General features: G+C 48.6%; 1 protein-coding gene and 1 pseudogene across 2 annotated transcripts; both read right to left on the reverse strand.

The window, feature by feature from the left end:
* Nucleotides 1–9991: 9991 nt before the first annotated feature.
* On the reverse strand, nucleotides 9992–17531 carry ATXN1L (ataxin 1 like). 2 transcript variants are annotated; one of them, XM_063945481.1, is made up of 2 exons: nucleotides 17298–17531; nucleotides 9992–13720 (listed from the first exon to the last, which is right to left on the reverse strand). In XM_063945481.1, exon 2 carries the CDS (start codon nucleotides 13601–13603, stop codon nucleotides 11507–11509), a length of 2097 nt encoding a protein of 698 aa, XP_063801551.1. In that variant the 5' UTR covers nucleotides 13604–13720; nucleotides 17298–17531; the 3' UTR covers nucleotides 9992–11506. The 2 variants fall into 2 exon arrangements, with proteins under 2 accessions (XP_063801551.1, XP_063801552.1); XM_063945482.1 differs by lacking the exon at nucleotides 17298–17531 and adding an exon at nucleotides 17089–17234.
* Nucleotides 17532–20357: 2826 nt separating this feature from the next.
* On the reverse strand, nucleotides 20358–20476 carry LOC134970533 (5S ribosomal RNA; annotated as a pseudogene).
* Nucleotides 20477–20723: the final 247 nt, after the last annotated feature.

Consider the following 20723-nt stretch of genomic DNA (forward strand, 5'->3'; position numbering starts at 1 on the left):
CTCAAGGAACCCTAACAGTCCAGGGTTTAAGTATATCCATGCAAAGCACAGGTGAATTATTTAATACCACAGTCAGTTTGCTTAAACCATGTGTGCTCAAGCATGGATATTTTTAAAACCTGGACTGTTAGGGTGTCTTGAGGACTGAGGGGCAGATGTATGAAGCCTGGAAAATTGATAAGTGGAAAGTGATATCGCACCAGCCAATCATTACAGGTTTGAAAAATGACAGTTAAAAAATGATTGGCTCGTGCGTTATCGTTTATCACCTTCCACTTCTCCAGGCTTCATACCCTGCCGTAACCAACTATGCATCCGCTCAGTGATCAGAGTATTCATACAGGTGCAATCAGCTGTGACAGCTGCAGGCAAAGCATTGTGCCAGGACTTATTTGTACTGTACTTCTATAAATATTAACTTTAAAATGAAAAAAAATAAAAAGACTTCTTCGTGTGCATACCCACTTGCCGAGAAAGTAAACAACGTTACTCATTTTCACGCTTCCTGAGCAACGTTGTTTACTATTTTGGCCAGTGTGTATGCTGCCATCGAGAGATGCGCGGCCCAGCAGGTCGTGAATGACCCTCGCTGTCGGCCGTGCATGCAGCTCAATTTGGACTGTCGTCCGCAAGCTGCATGCATGGCTCGGCCACTGCGTGACGTCACTGAGCGATATCTTCGTCAGATCGCTCAGTGTGTACGCACTGCCGCCGACCGCCCCGGCACGGAACACACTAGGCCGTCGCTCATAGAGCACATCACCTAGTGTGTGCTCACCTTTAAACTACAAAATATTTTATGTTGATCAGGGATAAAAAAAAATAAGATTTTAAACCTACCGGTAAATCTATTTCTCCTAGTCCGTAGAGGATGCTGGGGACTCCGTAAGTACCATGGGGTATAGACGGGCTCCGCAGGAGACATGGGCACCTATAAAGAACTTTTAGTATGGGTGTGCACTGGCTCCTCCCTCTATGCTCCTCATCCAGACCTCAGCTAGAGAACTGTGCCCAGAGGAGATGGACAATACGAGGAAAGAATTTTGTAAATCTAAGGGCAAGATTCATACCAGTCCACACCAATCATACCATATAACCTGGAATACACATAACCAGTTAACAGTATGAACAAACAACAGCAACGGACCGATTCCAACTGTAACAGAACCCTTATGTAAGCAATAACCATATACAAGTCTTGCAGATTTTCCGCACTGGGACGGGCACCCAGCATCCTCTACGGACTAGGAGAAATAGATTTACCGGTAGGTTTAAAATCTTATTTTCTCTTACGTCCTAGAGGATGCTGGGGACTCCGTAAGGACCATGGGGTTCATACCAAAGCTCCCAATCGGGCGGGAGAGTGCGGATGACTCTGCAACACCGACTGAGCAAGTGCTAGGTCCTCATCAGCCAGGGCATCAAACTTGTAGAATTTAGCAAAAGTGTTTGACCCCGACCAAGTCGCTGCTCGGCAAAGCTGTAATGCCGAGACGCCTCGGGCAGCTGCCCAAGAAGAGCCCACCTTCCTAGTGGAATGGGCCTTTACTGAATGTGGTAACGGCAATCCAGCCGTAACATACGCCTGCTGAATCGTGTTACAGATCCAGCGAGCAATAGTCTGCTTTGAAGCAGGCGCGCCAATCTTGTTGGCTGCATACAGAACAAACAGAGCCTCTGTTTTCCTAATTCTAGTCGTCCTGGCTACATAAATCTTTAAGGCCCTGACTACATCCAGGGACCTGGAATCCTCCAAGTCACTCGTAGCCACAGGCACCACAATAGGTTGGTTTATATGGAATGAAGAAACCACCTTAGGTAAAAATTCAGGACGAGTCCTCAATTCCGCTCTATCAACATGAAAAATCAAGTAGGGGCTCTTGTGAGACAAGGCCGCTAATTCTGACACCCGCCTTGCAGATGCCAAGTCCAATAACATGACCACCTTCCAGGTGAGAAATTTCAACTCAACCGTGTTAAGGGGTTCAAACCAGTGTGATTTTAGGAACTGCAACACCACGATCAGGTCCCATGGTACCACTGGGGGCACAAAAGGAGGCTGGATGTGTAGCACTCCCTTTACAATAGTCTGGACTTCTGGAAGAGAAGCCAATTCCTTCTGAAAGAATATCGACAGAGCCGAAATCTGTACCTTAACGGAGCCTAATTTTAGGCCCATATCCACTCCTGTCTGTAGGAAGTGGAGAAAACGATCCAAATGGAAATCTTCCGTAGTAGCATTCTTGGTTTCACACCAAGAGACATATTTCCGCCAGATACGGTGATAATGTTTTGCCGTCACCTCCTTCTTAGCCTTTATTAGAGTAGGTATGACCTCTTCCGGAATACCCTTCTCAGCTAGGATCCGGCGTTCAACCGCCATGCCGTCAAACGTAACCGCGGTAAATCTTGGAACATGCAGGGCCCCTGCTGCAACAGGTCCTCCCTTAGAGGAAGAGGCCAAGGATCTTCTGTGAGCATCTCCTGAAGATCTGAGTACCAGGCCCTTCGAGGCCAGTCTGGAACAATGAGTATTGTCTGTACTCTTTTTTTGCCTTATGATCCTCAACACCTTTGTGATGAGAGGAAGAGGAGGAAACACGTAGACCGATTGGAACACCCATGGCGTTACCAGAGCGTCTACTGCTATTGCCTGAGGGTCCCGGGACCTGGCACAATACCTCCGAAGCTTCTTGTTGAGGCGGGACGCCATCATGTCTATTTGAGGAACTCCCCAAAGACCCGTTATCTCTGCAAAGACTTCTTGATGAAGTCCCCACTCTCCTGGATGGAGATCGTGTCTGCTGAGGAAGTCTGCCTCCCAGTTGTCCACACCCGGACTGAAGACAGCTGACAGAGCGCTTACGTGATTTTCCGCCCAGCGAAGAATCCTGGTGGCTTCTGCCATCGCGACTCTGCTCCTTGTCCCGCCTTGGCGGTTCACATGAGCCACTGCTGTGACATTGTCCGATTGAATCAGCACCGATAGGTTTCGAAGAAGACTCTCCGCTTGTCGAAGGCCGTGGTATATGGCCCTTAATTCCAACACATTGATGTGCAGGCAGGACTCCTGGCTTGTCCATAGTCCTTGAAAATTTCTTCCTTGGGTGACTGCTCCCCATCCTCGGAGGCTCGCGTCTGTGGTTACCAGTACCCAGTCCTGAATGCCGAATCTGCGACCTTCTAGGAGGTGAGCACCTTGCAGCCACCATAGAAGAGACACCCTGGCCCTGGGGGACAGTTATCTTTTGATGTAATTGTAGATGGGACCCGGACCATTTGTCCAGAAGGTCCCATTGAAACGTCCTCGCATGGAACCTGCCGAAGGGGATGGCCTCGTAGGCTGCCACCATTTTCCCCAGAACACGAGTGCATTGATGAACTGACACTCTTATTGGCTTTAGTAGGTCTCTGACCATGTTCTGGAGGTCCTGGGCTTTTTCCAATGGGAGAAAAACCTTCTTTTGTTCCGTGTCCAGTATCATACCTAGGAACGCTAGTCGAGTTGTTGGAACCAACTGTGACTTCGGTAGATTGAGAATCCAACCGTGTTGCTGGAGTACTCTCAGAGAGAGTGACACATTTCTCAGCAATTGCTCTTTTGATCTCGCCTTTATCAGGAGATCGTCCAAGTATGGGATAATTGTGACTCCTTGCTTGCGCAGGACCACCATCATTTCCGCCATTATCTTGGTGAAAATCCTCGGGGCCGTGGAAAGCCCAAACGGCAACGTCTGAAACTGGTAATGACAATCCTGTACAGCGAATCTCAGGTACTCCTGATGAGAGGGATATATGGGGACATGAAGGTAAGCATCCTTTATGTCCAGTGACACCATAAAATCCCCCCCCCTCCAGGCTGGCTATTACCGCTCGGAGCGATTACATCTTGAATTTGAATCTTTTCAAGTACAGGTTTAGGGATTTTAGATTTAAAATGGGTCTGACCGAACCATCCGGCTTCGGGACCACAAAGAGGGTCGAATAGTACCCTTTTCCCTGTTGGTTCAGAGGAACCCTGATAATTACTTGCTGTTGACACAGCGTTTGAATTGCAGCTAACACTACATCCCGCTCTGGGGTAGAAGTTGGTAAGGCCAACTTGAAAAATCGGCGTGGGGGCACCTCTTCGAATTCCAGTTTGTAGCCTTGGGAAACTATTTCCAACGCCCAAGGATTCACGTCTGACCTGACCCAGACCTGGCTGAAGAGTCGAAGGCGTGCCCCCACTGGTGCGGACTCCCGCAGGGGAGCCCCAGCGTCATGCAGTGGATTTTGTAGAAGCCGGGGAGGACTTCTGTTCCTGGGTGTCACATTCTGTGAACAGGCGTCTCCTGTTTGCAGTCCTCTGTCTGCAGAGATACCCCTGTGTATTGGACCTGTGGAACTACAGGTCCCAGCAGTTCCAGTTCCGTTCCAGTTTCAGGTTCCGGCCGGAGACCAGGTCCAAACGACCAGGCCGATGCTAGAACTTGCAGCCTGCCTTGAACGTCAGGAGACTGCACAGGGCCATGTGATCCGCTGTCTCCAGGACCTCTCCTCTCGGCTGGATGGAATACAAGTAACCCACCGTGGTTCAGGGGCGTCCAGTGTGCCGACTGCAGTACCTTTGGTGGTATCCCCACCCACCATTCCCGTTTCTGCTCCTTGTCTCCATTTACTGACACCTGCCAAGTTTGATGGTTCCCCAAAAGCCTGTCGGGGTTTCCTAAATCAGTGTGAGATATATTTTGAGTTACAGCCTGGCAGTTTCCCAACTGACCACACCAAGGTTGCTTACATCATCTCCCTCCTCAGTGGCTCCGCCCTCGATTGGGTATCACCTCTATGGGAGAAGTCTGATGCCCTGCTCTCTTCATATGCAGATTTCGTGGCAACCTTCAGGCGCATCTTTGATGAACCAGGTCGTGTGACCTCTGCCTCCTCTGATATCCTCCGGCTACGTCAGGGGACACGAACAGTCGGTAAATATCTGGTACAGTACCAGATCCTAGCGTTCGAACTTTCCTGGAATGATGATGCTCTTAACTCAGCCCAAGGAGGGGCGTCTGTGTCTACAGCCCAAGGAGGGGCGTCTGTGTCTACAGCCCAAGGACGGGTATCCAATGTTCAAGCTCTAGTAGGGGCATATGAGTCTTCTCAAAAAGGAGTTTCTGATCTGTCAACCCCAGGAGGGGTGCTGGAGAAAACAACCCTGAGAGAGGTGTCTGATTCATCAACCCCAGGAGGGGTCACCAAAGTTTCAGTCCCAAGGGAAGTATCCAGAGCCAAATTCCCAGATGGAAATTTTTGTGCTACAGATGCAGTTGTGAACTCCTGTTTGCCGTCTTCAGAGAGCACCACCCTGTTGGCATCCAGCATGGACCAGGTCCAGGATGGTCTAACTGAACACTCGGATACCACTCATTCCGGTTCTAACCGGATTCTGACTCCTTCAGTTCCAGCTGATTCAACTGTCTTTAGACTCAATCCGGTTCCATCCGTCTGTCTGAAGATTCCTTCGGTTCCAGCCGATTCCGATATCTCTGGACCCAATCCGGTTCCATCCGTAGGTCCAAAGACTCCTTCAGTTCCAGCTGATTCAACTGCCAATCCGAAGACTCCTCCGGTCCCAGCCGGTTCAAGCTTTTCTGGACCCAATCCGGTCCCATCCGTCTGTCCGGATCAGCCTCCTTCGGTTCCAGCCGATTCCAATACCTTCGGATCTAATCCGGTCCTATCCGTCGGTCTAAAGTCTCCGCCGGTCTCAACCGGTTCAAGGTTGTCTGGACTTAATTTGGTCTCGTCCATAGATCCAGTACAGTCTCCTCTGGTCCCAGCCAGTTCAAGTTCATCAAGATTCAATCTAGATCCTTCCATTTGTTCAGGTAAAGAACTTATAAGAAGTGTCCTGGGGCCACTCCTAAAGGAGGGGGTGCTGTCACGATCTAGGTAATTCCTTATCAGTATTTACCTTCCAAATGCCTCCTGAGACTGTCCCAGTGTTACAAGCCTGGATTCCATCTGCACTGTCTGTGTGCAGCACGCTGCATCTCATTGTCTCAAATCTCACTGTGATTCTGGCAGCTTCATGGTTAAAGCTCACATTCAAGTTACAATCTTTCCCTCCAAAAGCTACCATGGGCGCAGCCATGTTTTCCTAATCACATGTTACCTTTCAGCCTATCAGCTGCACTCTGCTCTCAGCCTGATTACACAGCAGCTGCACACTGGTCTCTGGTTAATCAGCCAGCCAATCCCTGCTTCCCAGCAGGTATAAATATCCTGTTCCTGGGGTGGAAAGATGTCAGTGCTTCAATTGTCTTCAGTGATTCCAGTGTGCAGTTCTCCCATGGACTTTCTCTGCAGTACAGCCTGACTCCCTGGTGATTACACTCTGCAGTGTTACCCGACACTCCAGTGATTAACCCTCTACAGTCTACCCTGATTCACCTGTGTCTGAACTCCGGCTTTCCAGCAGCCATTCTCCAGATTCTTCTACAGCTCTCCAGCATCACTTCATGCTTAACCTGTGCTTCTAAGTACAATAGTGCATTTCTATCTGCGAACCCCAGCTTCACTCAAAGCTTACCAATGATCCCAAAGTAACCATCGGTGTTCCGTCATAGATCCCAAGTATTTCTCTGAACTGTGTTTCCTATTACCAGTACCAAGTCATCAGTATTCCTCTGAACTGTGTTTAATAAAACCTTTGAACTTTCCCTTGTTGTCGTGGTCACGCCTTCGGGCATTTGTTCTAAATGTTCCCTGCATGTCCAAGAACCCTGTACTGCCTCCCAGGTACACATATACCTCAGCCCCTACAACTGAGGCTTCCCCCTGGTCAGCACCAGCCCTCAGTTGTGACACTGGGCACCAGTCGAAGCAGGTGTTCTCTTTCCTCTACCCTTACCTCTGGCAAGGAAGGAGGATCCCCGACCTCTTCTGGACTTTTGCGACCGAAAGGACTGCATGTGATATTGTGGAGTTTTCTTGTGCTGTTGGGGAATAAAAGGTAAAAAGGTAGATTTACCCGCGGTAGCTGTGGAAACCAGGTCCGCGAGCCCATCCCCAAACAACACGTCACCCTTATAGGGTAAAACCTCCATATGCTTTTTCGAATCCGCATCACCCGTCCATTGGCGGGTCCATAAGGATCGTCTCGCTGAAATAGCCATGGCATTGGCTCTGGAACCCAGCAACCCAATGTCCCTTTGAGCGTCTCTCATATACAAGACTGCGTCTTTAATATGGGCTAGAGTTAACAAAATAGCATCCCTATCTAGGGTATCAAGGTCAGCCGACAGGGTATCTGTCCAAGCTGCAACTGCGCTACATACCCATGCCGACGCAATTGCCGGTCTGAGCAAAGCACCAGTATGTGAATAAATAGACTTTAATGTAGTCTCCTGCCTGTGGTCCGCAGGGTCCTTGAGGGCCGCTGTGTCTGGAGACGGCAGCGCCACTTTCTTGGACAGGCGTGTTAAAGCCTTGTCCACAGTGGGAGAGGATTCCCAACGTACCCTGTCCTGTGTAGGGAAAGGGTATGCCATATTAATTCTTTTGGGAATCTGCAGCCTCTTATCTGGAGTCTCCCAAGCTTTTTCAAATAACTCGTTAAGTTCATGAGATGGGGGAAAGTTTATTATTTGTTTCTTTCCCTTAAACATGTGTATCCTCGTGTCTGGAACAGAGGGTTCATCAGCAATTTGCAACACATCTCTAATTGCAATAATCATACACTGAATAAGCTTTGTCACCTTAGGGTGCAATCTAGCTTCATCATAGTCGACACTGGAATCAGAGTCCGTGTCAGTATCTGTGTCCACAATTAGTGACAAGGGACGCTTTTGAGACCCCGACGGGCTCTGTGAGTCGGTCCAATCCGAGGATTGACCCCCTGATGCCTCCCTGGATTCAGCTTTATCAAGCCTCTTATGTAAAGATGCCACACTTGCATTCAACATATGCCACATGTCCATCCATTCCTTAGTCGGCACTACAGACGGGGACACACCACTCATCTGCTCCACCTCCTCCTTGGAGAAGCCTTCCGCTTCAGACATGCCGACACGCCCGTACCGACACCCCACACACACACACAGGGATATACCTATAAGGGGACAAATCCCCAACCAGGCCCTTAGGAGAGACAGAGAGAGTATGCCAGCACACACCCAGCGCCAAACTGACACTGGAAAATCCAGACAGCGCTTTTATATTATTATATAATGCCAATCTTCCCACTCACTGCGCTCCAATGTGCCCCCCTCCTCTTTTTCAGCCCTCTGAAGTGTTCAGCAGGGGAGAGTCCGGGGAGCCAACATTCTCTGCAGCCTCTGTGGAGAAAATGGCGCTGGTTAGTGCTGAGGAATCAAGCTCCGCCCCCTCCAGCGGCGGACTTCGGTCCCTCTTCAATTTTAATAAAATGGCGGGGGATCATTTATTTGCTGCCTCCGCAGCCTAATGTGACCTTTTTTGCCCAAAAACTAGGTTTATTGCTGCCCAGGGCGCCCCCCCTGCGGCCTGCACCCATCAGTGCTTTCTGTGTGTGGGAGCAATGGCGCGCAGCTTACCACTGCGCGCTTTTCCTCATGAAGATCTGAAGTCTTCTGCCGCCTTTGACATCTTCTTGCTTCTCATACTCACCCGGCTTCTATCTTCCGGCTCTGTTAGGAGGACGGCGGCGCGGCTCCGGGACGAACCCCAGGGTGAGACCTGTGATCCGACTCCCTCTGGAGCTAATGGTGTCCAGTAGCCTAAGAAGCAGAGCCTATCACTTAAGTAGGTCTGCTCCTCTCCCCTCAGTCCCACGATGCAGGGAGCCTGTTGCCAGCAGTGCTCCCTGAAAATAAAAAAACCTAACAAAATTCTTTTTTCCACAGAAAACTCAGGAGAGCTCTCTGCAGTGCACCCTTCTCCTCTGGGCACAGGATCTAACTGAGGTCTGGAGGAGGGGCATAGAGGGAGGAGCCAGTGCACGCCCATACTAAAAGTTCTTTATAGGTGCCCATGTCTCCTGCGAAGCCCATCTATACCCCATGGTCCTTACGGAGTCCCCAGCATCCTCTAGGACGTAAGAGAAAATTCCTCAATAAATACATTTTAATTCCATGATGTACTAAACAGAACATGTAAAAAATACTAAAGGGTTCATATAGTTTTAACCAGTGACGTGCAGCGAGTTCAATGGCTGGGGAGGCACTGGCTTCTCCAGTACATCCCCATCAGCCTGTGTGTAGAGCCTCTGGTGGGAAACTGCAGCAGGGGCCGGCGCTGCCGAGGCTGCTACCTGAAAGGAGGAGGAGGAGGAGGAGGAGAGCGCTGGCCGCCGCTGCATAATGCACTCCCCAGCTCCGGGCTTACTTACCACCGCCGCTGATGATCTGCTACACTTGACGCTCTGGCCTCCCCGGCGCTGCCAGCTGTGGGATAAAACGGAGCGCACCAATCGCACGCTGCTCCTGTCAAAAAGGCTCACGTCACCCAGGCCCCAGCAGGCAAGAGGAGTGGATCCACTGTCCAATCACATGTGCCTCGCTGGCAGGGGAAGCCCGTCTCTGTCCAACGAGGCACATGTTGAAGTGCAGCTTTCACAGTTTTTTTCAATGGGCATCTACAGCCCAGTGCTTGGCCCCGCCCACCCGCTCTATCCCGTTATCAATGGGAGGCACTTGCTATCAGTGCCTCCCAAACTAATTTAATGCCTTAAAATGATTAGAATAATGTAAAGAAGATACTTATGACAGAATGTGTCATAAGTATCTTCTTTATATTACTGTAATCATTAATGACAGGGGAGGCAGTGCCTCCCCTGACTGCACGTCCCTGGTTTTAACCATTATCATCAAATAAGGAATAACCCTGCTGATGCCACTGAACTACATGCACAGAGAATCTTTATGCAAACCCATGATGGCTGGATGGCCGAGTTGTGGATACATTTTTCCTTTACCATTGCTTTGTATGTCTAATGGAACCGGGGCCCGAGAAACTCACACACACCCAGAAAAAAAAGAGCTATGTGTTTATATAGGCATTTTGGTACATATAATGCTTACATATGTAAAATGTGATTTAGCAGGAAAATACAGTCTTTGTATAGCTCAGGTACAGAGATTTTCAATAGGGGGGGAGGGGGGAGATAAAATAAAACTAAAATGCTTCTCAGCTGGAATACAAATATACAGTACAAATTGATTTATTTAAAACAGTTACAAAATAAGCACAACAAAATATAGATTAATGCTCTGTTAAAGATCAGGTAGCACAATAGGGTAGAAGCACCTGCCTATGTCTAAGGCTTGGTAAGATGCATAATAGGTTATTGATTAATTATATCAAACTTGTGTTCTGGGTACTGGATGTAATGACCTACGCGTCCCATTCCAGTCACACTAGGTGACTGCACAAAGGGTCTCTCTGAAACAGTACCTGTTATAATATAACACTGAAGTCTGAGGCAGTAGGAACACGGCCTCTCACTTTACTCTTCCATCGTTCTGTTTGCACGTTACTTAAAGACTGAGCAATACAATAAGCCCCACCCCCTGCGCAATACACCAGAGATATGAAACTGCTTTTCCATATTATTTGCCCTCCTGTTTAAGCGCACACATTTATATATCTATATGTCTTATTAATGTATCCAGTGACTCATCTGGTCTTTTTTTAGAGAGATATGGGGGAGGGGATGGGAGCGGGGGATGAATGTAGTGTCCAGTGATGTCCAGAATAGGTACAGGTGTCTCCTAAAGCAGAATTTAACAGTGTGGAAAGTTTTCAATAAAAAAATATTATACTACTACTACACGCCAAGTGTATTCCAGATCTGAGAATATATATATATATATATATATATAATCTCTAACGTCTCGTGCAGGAGAGCCAGGGTCCATGCTACAACTGGATATATACCTTTTATTGCACTTTGGGTGTGTTTGGGTGATCAGGAACCCTGCTGGATCTCGGTGAGCCGCTATCTCAGGAATGTCAGCTGGTCTGTTTCCGTCCGATGTCCTGAGTAGGCAGTGGTGCAAAAACAATGCTACAACACGCCTTGTTGGAACCACAAAACTAGTTAAGGTGTTTGTGCCCAAACAACTGAAGACAAAAAAAAATGGTAATCTAAAGAGCGTGGTCAATGAGATTGGAGAGCCAGCGGACATTTTCTGGAAGCCTAGCATGCCAGGAAGACTCATACCAAAATAATGTCTGTCTCTTCTCTTCAACCTATGATGAAAATATTGATTTTACCTTCTCCTACACTTCCCCCCACCAGGCATAAAGCACGGAGGAGAACAATACATGTATAGAAGTACGATTGAGTTCAAAAGATTACCAAGAAAATAAAAGCTTTTAATTTTCTTACTGAACAACAGGCAGTATCTGTGCAATAGAGACAGTACCCTCCCACTTTATTTCTCCAGCAGCCGCAGGGAGCCAGCCGCAGTTTCCATGATTATCCCTGTACTCTAACTGTGCAAATCTATTCCGCTTGCAGATGGGGCATTTGTGTATCTATTGATTACTTCCCCGCATTTGACCGACCCTCAATGGACAGCTTTACCTCCTGCGGAATGAAAGAGTGTCGTGAAGGCGAGGGTCGGGCTTCTATGCTCTGCCCACTATATCTTTGGACTCCTGGGTTTGACCAGCTTGACTGAGCTGCAGGAAGAGGGCACACGGCTTGGGCATAGGAACCCTGCACCATGCCATCGTTCTGAAGCTGATTTTGCTTACCGCTATCTCTTTCTGACAACAGGGGGCACTCCCTAGATTGTAACACTGCTTTTTCAACAGGGTGCGGCAGGGCCGGATGTGTGGACGCACTGCTTGCTGGTGACGCACCGTTCTTAGTTATGCTCTGCAAGCTTATTGATATACAAACATCTCCCACTTGGAGCCGATGGCAGGGAAGTGCAAACAGATGCGCAGTCTGTGAGGGGCTGCACGATGACCAGCCTTGCCCATACACAAAGAATGGGTGCTCAGGAGGAACATCCAGGCAGACTTTACTCTGCTGCTCTCCGACTACAAAATGAAGAGTCACAAATCCCGGCCACTGACTCTCCTGGATATCCACCACTGTGCTGGAATCTATTTTAAGGCCACCGCTTACCTCTGCGCTGCGCACAAAGTCCTGGGTCTGTAGGTCTTCTACCCTCTTCAGTTCTCCAGTGGCCAGCTGGATGATGGCCCCTTTCATGAAGTGCGAGGGTAGTGTGGTAGAAGGTGGAGGCTGGGCAGGACCTGCTTGTGGAGAATCTCTGTCTGATTGGGCGTCTCCACACACCACTTGTGGAGATTCTGTCCCTTGGGTCTTAGAGGCATGATGGGAAGCGGCTGACGCTAAGCTGTCTGCAGGACTCATTGTTCCTTGCGTTGACTCTCCGTTTGATATAAGTGCATTTTTCTCTGTGTATTTGAGTGTGTGCTGTACATTGTACACACCTCTGAGCTCTCCCCTTGATGGACTTGGAAAATTTCGACTTCCTCGTTTTGAGTCATGTTTAATATTGCTGGAAAGATTTAACGGACTCATCCGGTCTTTCCTCTGAACTCTCTGAAGTGAAGGTGCACAGAACTCTTGGGAAACCATTCCCCCAACCACTCTCTGCACTTCTAAGTCTGTGTCAGGAGTGCTCCTGTGGGTCATCATAGTAACCTCTGTCCTTGGTGTTACATGTCCTGAGTACGCATCACAGTCTAACAGATTGTCACCTTGACCTCTCATATGATCTTCATCTGTATTATGCACATATCTGTCTACAGTCTGGCTCCCTCGCCGGCCAGAGGTACAGTCAGACCCCCTCTGAGTCCCATTGGTAGAGGTTATCAAACCTTCTTTGTCACTGTGGCTGGCTGGGCTATGGACTGGATTGGGAGGACATGTCAGGAGCATCTCATGCACAGGATAACTGGCTGACATTTGAGAAGAATGCTGATAGAACACAGGGACTCTTCCCTTTGTGACATCAACGGGTACCACACCCATAAGCACAGAGGGAGATTGCGCTGTAGTAACTTTGCTGTAAGAGTGAGGTGGCGGAGTCTGCGGGGGAGGGGTCACAACTTCAGACAAGATGGAGTTATATGGCACATAGTGGGGAACATGAGAAGCAGCCAAAGTAGCAGGTGGCGATATTACAGCCCGTTGAAGGAACCCTGGGGGAACAGCATATGGAACGGCATAAGGAGAACCAAGAAACTGCACAGATGTGTGAGAGATGGGGGTATAATGAATAGGTGGATATGTGATGCCTGAGTGCTGGATTAATGGCGATGCTACATTAAAAGAGGGAGGAAGAGATCCCATGTTCACCACAGAGTGAAGGCCTGATGGGGAGAAGGTAGCAGATGGCACAGCAAGTTTGTACAGATTTCCATACTGATCCATAGTGACAGCCTCGGTCCCTTCACCGGACACTTCATACCTAACTCCCTGTCCTTGTCCAGCTGCCACCAGTACTCCTCTAGGCCAGTTTGAGGTCTCATTAGTGAGGCTGTCATTAGCCGAGGAGTTATCCACCTTGGGCTGCACCTCTATGTTCATAGCGCTCTGGGCCAGATCGCGTTTCTTTGGTGGAAGACATTCCTGGCTCCGTTCGTATGCAGGCTTCATGGTGCTTCCTGCTCTTAATAGGGCCTCTATGGCTTTCGGTTAGCTTCATGGGTGTCCAGCAGTAATGGTTGGTGATGACACCACATGCATCCTGTGGGCATCTTCTAGGTCTAAGAACTGCAGAAGAAAGGATCAAATTAGTAGAGAGACAATAGATTACATGAAGAAGACCTGCCAACAAATATATGGAGGGGGAGGAGGCAGGGGGACAATGACCTTGTAATGCACACCTTAGTTCTAAACATAATGAGAAGTGCTATCATATTGAGACTTGTACCTCCACACAGATGAAAAAAGTTGCAGATGCACACTCTATAATACCAAGCACTGCTAATCAGAAAAATTGTTATAAACTCTGTAATCTAACAGAGCAAAATGGAGGTTCTCAGCATGATTTTTGGACAAAAAATACGCACCCACCAACCAATGACCAGGTGACCTCATCTAGTGGGTCCCTAACACTAAGGTTCAAGTCCAAGACACAGGACCCCCCCCCCCCCCCCCCCCAAGTCAGCACAGGCTAAACACCCCAAGGCGCCACACTCGTAAGAGGTTGAAGTGTTAATAAGTAAGAAGCATCAGATATGCGTTAAAAGCAGCACACGGGAGTAAGGTAAAAAGGAGTATACTAAAAAGTGTTACATAGGTAGAAAAATAACTAAGTGCTAAAAAAAAAAAAGTGATGCCCTAAAGCAACCAGGCCACGCCAACTCAGCGGGCCACATGCCCTGAACTCATCCCTAAACTGACAAATTGTACACATTTATTCAGGACGTGCCAAATTTTGTTTCTTCTGAACAAATATATTAAAAGAGTGAAATGATGAGGAGCAGCGCTGGGTGACACATCAGGAGGCTTGTGGGGGTGGCTAGGGGGACTGCGGCTGGTTGACAACCATAATGCCAACGTAGTACAAACTAGCGGTGACATGAAAGCTGATAATTAACTATGGAGAATGTAATAACCAAAAGACATTTCATTGCCTTCTCTCAACCACTGAAAGGTGACCCAGTAATAATCACAAGATATCCGTGGTAAAACCACATCACTCTAATGCAATATAAGAGGGTGAATGATTGCTTATGCTGTAAATAAATCTATAATAAAAGGCAGCATAGCAGCACAAGTGAAGTGACGTATGCCATGTACCATAAATAGAACTACCGTCAGCACACTACATGAAAACACAGCAAAGTCAATATGTATGACAACAGCGAACAATGAATAGTGAAACGTTTACCCTATATTGTTTTTCTTACATCTGAACCAAATAGAATAAAAACATATGTACAGTAGGCTGCACAAACTAACTTCCCAGTGGTTGACCTCTGAAACAAAGAGATAGTGAATATAAGGCAATGTAACTTTGGGAGCAGTAATGGTTTACTGTGGTAACTTCTCAATGATCCACCCATAGCTAGTCAGAATCTTGGCTACAGACGCTCTGGCCTCAAAGAAATAAGAACAGATGCAAAGCAGTGTGTAATAATTTCCTATTAGCATAATTCGATGCAGACATTCAGTTATTGTAGAGATAGATATATACATACACATATACATACATACACACATATATATTTTCAGTATTTAAACACAGATAGATAGACTTATCGCAGTAAAATAGAGTAGCACTAAACACCACACAGGCTTATCACTTACATTTATTATTTACATACACAGTGCTGTACTGTACATCTCCTATGGATAAACTTATCCTACACAAACACACCAGTGTGGCCATGGACCACAGTCAAAGCAACCAAATATAAACAACATGTTCCTATTTAAAACACAAAACTCATCTACTAGCATACGTACTGATGTAAATATATACATGGCCTGTTAGTTTCTATTATTAAAAATGCACATTAGATTACAAGATGCAGATGAAGGAACTCCTTGCAGATGGAGTTCACCCACTACCTGCAAAGAAGCAGACTGGGCTCCTTTGCTGCAGTATATCCATGCAGACAGTATACCTTCACAATCATCCTTGCAGACAGGCAATCAGATGTTCAGGTTTCTGTTCCGTAAAGCAATCTTACATACAAGCCTTCCTTCTACCAGCTGGCCCACCAAGGCTTCCCCTGTACCCTCTAATAGGGCTGATAAGGCTTCGCTTCACCTAAATCCCTGCAACAGGGCAATAAGGCTTCCCTGCACCCTCATCCTTGCAGTAGGAGCAATAAGGCTTCCCTTGGACCCTCCACCATGAAGCAGGATGCCAAAGCATCCCTACACCCTTCTCCCTGCAACAATGTTCACAATGATTTCCTGGTACCTTTTTAGCCACCCGTTCACCCTCTAGCAGAGTTGACAGGGCTTTCCCTGCACACCCCATGGCAAGCATAGCCGACGGGTTCCCCTGCAAACCCCATCTGCAAGCGGAGCCGACAGGGGTTCCCCTGCACACCCCGCCTGCAAGCGGAGCCGACAGGCCTACCCCTGCACACCCCGCCTGCAAGCGGAGCCGACAGTCCTACCCCTGCACACCCCGCCTGCAGGCGGAGCCGACAGGCCTTGCCCTGCACACCCCGCCTGCAGGCGGAGCCGACAGGCCTTGCCCTGCACACCCCGCCTGCAGGCGGAGCCGACAGGCCTTGCCCTGCACACCCCGCCTGCAGGCGGAGCCGACAGGCCTTCCCCTGCACACCCCGCCTGCAGGCCTTCCCCTGCACACCCCGCCTGCAGGCGGAGCCGACAGGCCTTCCCCTGCACACCCCGCCTGCAGGCGGAGCCGACAGGCCTTCCCCTGCACACCCCGCCTGCAGGCGGAGCCGACAGGCCTTCCCCTGCACACCCCGCCTGCAAGCGGAGCCGACAGGCCTTCCCCTGCACACCCCGCCTGCAAGCTGAGCCGACAGGCCTACACCTGCACACCCCGCCTGCAAGCTGAGCCGACAGTTTCTCCTGCACACCCCATCTGGCCAACAGGGCTTCCCCTACACACCCCCACCAGCAAGTGGAGCCGAGAGGTCCTCACTTGCACACCCCACTTGCAAGTGGAGCGGACAGGTCTTCCGCTGCTCACCCCACCTGCAAGCGGAGCCAACAGGTCTTCCCCTGCACACCCCGCCTGCAAGCAGAGCCGACAGGTTTCCCCTGCACACACCATCTGCCCAACAGGGCTTTCGCTGCACACCCCTCACCTGCAAGCGGAGCCAACAGGTCTTCCCCTGCACACCCCACCTGCAAGCGGAGCCAACTTCACCCCCCTTCACCTGCACACCCCGCCTGTCTGACAGGGCTTCCCTTGTAATCTCTACTTCGCAGTTGGCTGGCAGGGCTTTCCCTGTAATCTATTGTTTGCAGAGTGGCAGGCATTCCCATGTAACCTCTTCCCTAAAGACAAGGGTCTCACATGCAGGGAGCCAGAGTCATCCCTCACCTCCATCTATGTAGTGCCCTTGCTTAATTAGTGGCCCCTCAGAACCCCCAAAGACAATAGCCAGTCAGAAACCCGCACTCACACGCAGCACACAGACCTAGACATGTCTCTGCCAGGCCTCGCTGACACCAGAGGAAACCAGGCCTAGGGCTCTCCGGCTGTCTGGGGACTACAGGCCCAGGGGCAGGCTGCGACTTGTAGTTCCACCCCGGCAGTAGGGCTTTACGACCCCGGCCTAGACATCCAGAGACAAGCAGGCAGCCCAGCACACCAGCAGCCCGTGCGGACACAGCGACAGCTGCTCACCGGCACATCTTCTCATGGTGCTCTAGCTCGTCTGCCGGCGGCTCCTGCGCGCTACATCCCCCTTCCCTTCTCCGGGCCTTCTTCTCTCTCCGGCCCCGGCGCCTCCTCGCGGCCTGGCCTGGACACAGCACCCGTCGCGTCACCGTGACGAATCCCTTAACAACGGACGTCTGAAGATTGCGTGCGCCCTGCGTCATCCCTAGCAACCGCGCAGCACGTGACCGACCTGCTGTCGTCATCAGAGAGCGCCGGAAAGGCTGGTCCTGGGAGGCGTTGCTATGGTTACATGAGAGTCTCCTCCACTAGGGGCAGCACTTACAATTGTAAACAGTCATGCAATGCCTGCCTGCATACCTCCCAACATGACCCTCTCCAGGAGGGACACGATGCTCTGCTCCTGGACTTTCCTCTTAATGTATGAGTGTCTGCACCTGTTTTGAACAAGTGAATTGGATAAGAAAGTTGTTTCAGCATAGGTGATGGCAATTATAAATTAAGGGGGAAGTCCAGGAGCAGAGCATTGTGTCCCTCCTGGAGACGGTCATGTTGGGAGGTATGTGCCTGTGTCACAGTGGGTAGTACTGTGTACACCTGCTACAGTGCTATACAGTGCCACTATGTCCAGCTCAGCTGTATAAAGTCACTAATACCAACTTAGACTATATAATAAACCAATGGGGTCAAGATAGACTTCTAACCAACAAATATAGTACTTAATAAAACAGTACTGATGGTGTAATGGTTAGCACTACTGCCTCACAGCACTGAGGTCATCAGTTTAATTCCCACCATGAGCCATACTTGCCTACTTTTGAAAAAGCATTTCAGGGAGATTGTGAAAGTAACACCTTTCAGCGTGGGCGTGTACTGCTACTTCGGAGAGGCGTGTCATGAAAATGACTTACATCCAAATGTAAATGAGTCCCAAAGTTAGTAAGATCTATTTGTTGAAGAAAAGACAATGATATTTCTCATAGGTTCTAGAGGATGCTGGGGATGCTTCAAGAACCATGGGGTATAGATGGGATCCGCAGGAGACATGGGCACTTTAAGACTTTAAAAGGTGTGTGAACTGGCTCCTCCCTCTATGCCCCTCCCCCAGACTCCAGTTAGATTCTGTGCCCAGTGAGACTGGATGCACACTGAGGAGCTCTCCAGAGTTTCTCAGAAAAAAGTCTTTATGTTAGGTTTATGATTTTCAGGGAGACCTGCTGGCAACAGGCTCCCTGCATCGTGGGACTGAGGGGAGAGAAGCAGACCTACTTCTGTGAGTTTCAAGGCTCTGCTTCTTAGGCTACTGGACACCATTAGCTCCAGAGGGTCTGATCGCTAGGTACGCCTAGATGCTCGTTCCCGGAGCCGCGCAGTCACCCCCTTGCAGAGCCAGAAGTCAGAAGCCGGGTGAGTAGAAAAAGATCAGAAGACTTCAGTGACGGCAGAAGATTTCAGTGACGGCTTTTGAGGTACCGCGCAGCACGCCATGCTCCCACATACAAACCGGCACTGCAGGGCGCAGAGGGGGCGCCCTGGGCAGCATAAAAACCACAATGGCCACCTGCATCAGAGTATACAGTGCCTAGGCACTAAATACAGACCCCCGCCAGTATAAAAATATAAAAATAAGCGGGACTGAAGCGTGCCATTAAGGGGGCGTAGCTTAGCCCTCACAGCTCTAACCAGAGACATTTTCTCCTCACAGAGACACTAGTCCTTCCAAAACACTGCTGTATAGTTCAGAGTGAAAAACGAGGGGGGACACAGTTGTTTGGTGCAATATAAGTTATAAAATAAAAGCACTATATCATGAGCGCGGTGTAAATGAGCTGATAAACTCCTTATGTGTTTCCATGACAGAATGTACTGGGGTCTATCCCTTATAGCCAGTGTAATGTCGGTGGGTGTTTGGTACACGTGTGTCGGCATATCTGAGGCTGAGTGCTCTGCCACAAAGGGAGTGACTATGTCGGCGCTGTCGACTCCTAATAGTACTTGGTACATGTAAATCAATGTCAACATGTCAGTAGAGATATATTTTTCCCGAGAGAAAACTATATGGGAGACACAGACGTGAGGGGTGACCCTGTTGGCAACAACTATATCTGACTGGGTGGATATTGACATGATAATGTGATATCAGAAAGTGCTATACCTATATGTATATGTATGTATAGCATACTTGCCTACCTGACCCTCTCCATGAGGGAGAAAATGCTCTGTTCCTGGACTTTCCTGGTAATGTATGATTGCCATCACCTGTGGTGAGCTAGTAAATTGATAAGAAAGGTGTTTCACCACAGGTGATGGCAATCATACATTACCAGGAAAGTCCAGGAACAGAGCATTTTCTCCCTCATGGAGAGGGTCAGGTAGGCAAGTATGATGTATAACTAGACAAAGGGTGATCGGGCACCAGTCAAATTGATATAGTATTGATATGTGAAAACCAAAATCGGACAATTAAACCCTTGAAAATTAGGAGGAAAAAATATATAATTTTTTCAATTAATTAACACTGTCCTAGTTGGTGGTGCGCCCAGAGCCAGAAAATACATGTACTAGCAAAAGGGAGAGAGAGAAGGCTCTTGTGTGGGTGCACTCTTTGGAAATGTAGAAAAATTCTTATGATATATGAGAAAAAATATAATAAAACATAATTTTTAATGTTTAAAGTTTAAAAACATAATTACCCATAGAAGTGATCCATGTAAAATAAAGATATTACAGATAAAGAATGAAAATGTTCTGGTCTGTTTTATCACAATAAGTGATTGAAAGGGTTGTAGACACTTGATAGTCATACCCCCATTCCCCTTGACCAGTACAGAATGTCTGCATTAATGGAACCGCGGAGTGGTCATAGCGATAATGATAGGTAAGTTCCAAAAGGGCTGCTTACAATCGGAAATTACTGGTCACCAAAATTCAAAAAACCTGACTTTGTAACATATGCCAAGATTATTGGTCGTAAGCCTAGCGTAGAAAGAAAATATGGTAGGAACCAGAGTTAGTGGTGATACTGCTGTTGGCGTCACGCTTCACATAGGAAGGAAAATAATTCCTACTCTACAACACCAGGTATTCGCAGGGGGTCTCCTCTCCCGGTACTAACCCAGCCCAACGCTGTTTGGCTTCCAAGATCGGACGAGATCGGGCATTTGCAGCGTGGTATGATAGTAGAGAATTTATGTGATAAGTACACCAATGAGAGTGCACCTATATAGGAAATTAAAGAAAAAGATGGAAACAATAGAAGAGACGAAAAGGGAATGAATGAGTAAAGAGGGAAGAAATGTGTGGATCTGCTTTCCACGTTAGGCACGGCTCACAAAATCCCACATCCGTGGTATCATGCTCCGTGGATCGTGGATGAGAGTCCACGAAAAATAGTAGGACAAGAAAAAGGCACAAAATCAATGATTCAGTACA

The sequence above is a fragment of the Pseudophryne corroboree genome, chromosome 11 (assembly GCF_028390025.1).
Source record: "Pseudophryne corroboree isolate aPseCor3 chromosome 11, aPseCor3.hap2, whole genome shotgun sequence".
Taxonomy (NCBI): Eukaryota; Metazoa; Chordata; class Amphibia; order Anura; family Myobatrachidae; genus Pseudophryne; species Pseudophryne corroboree.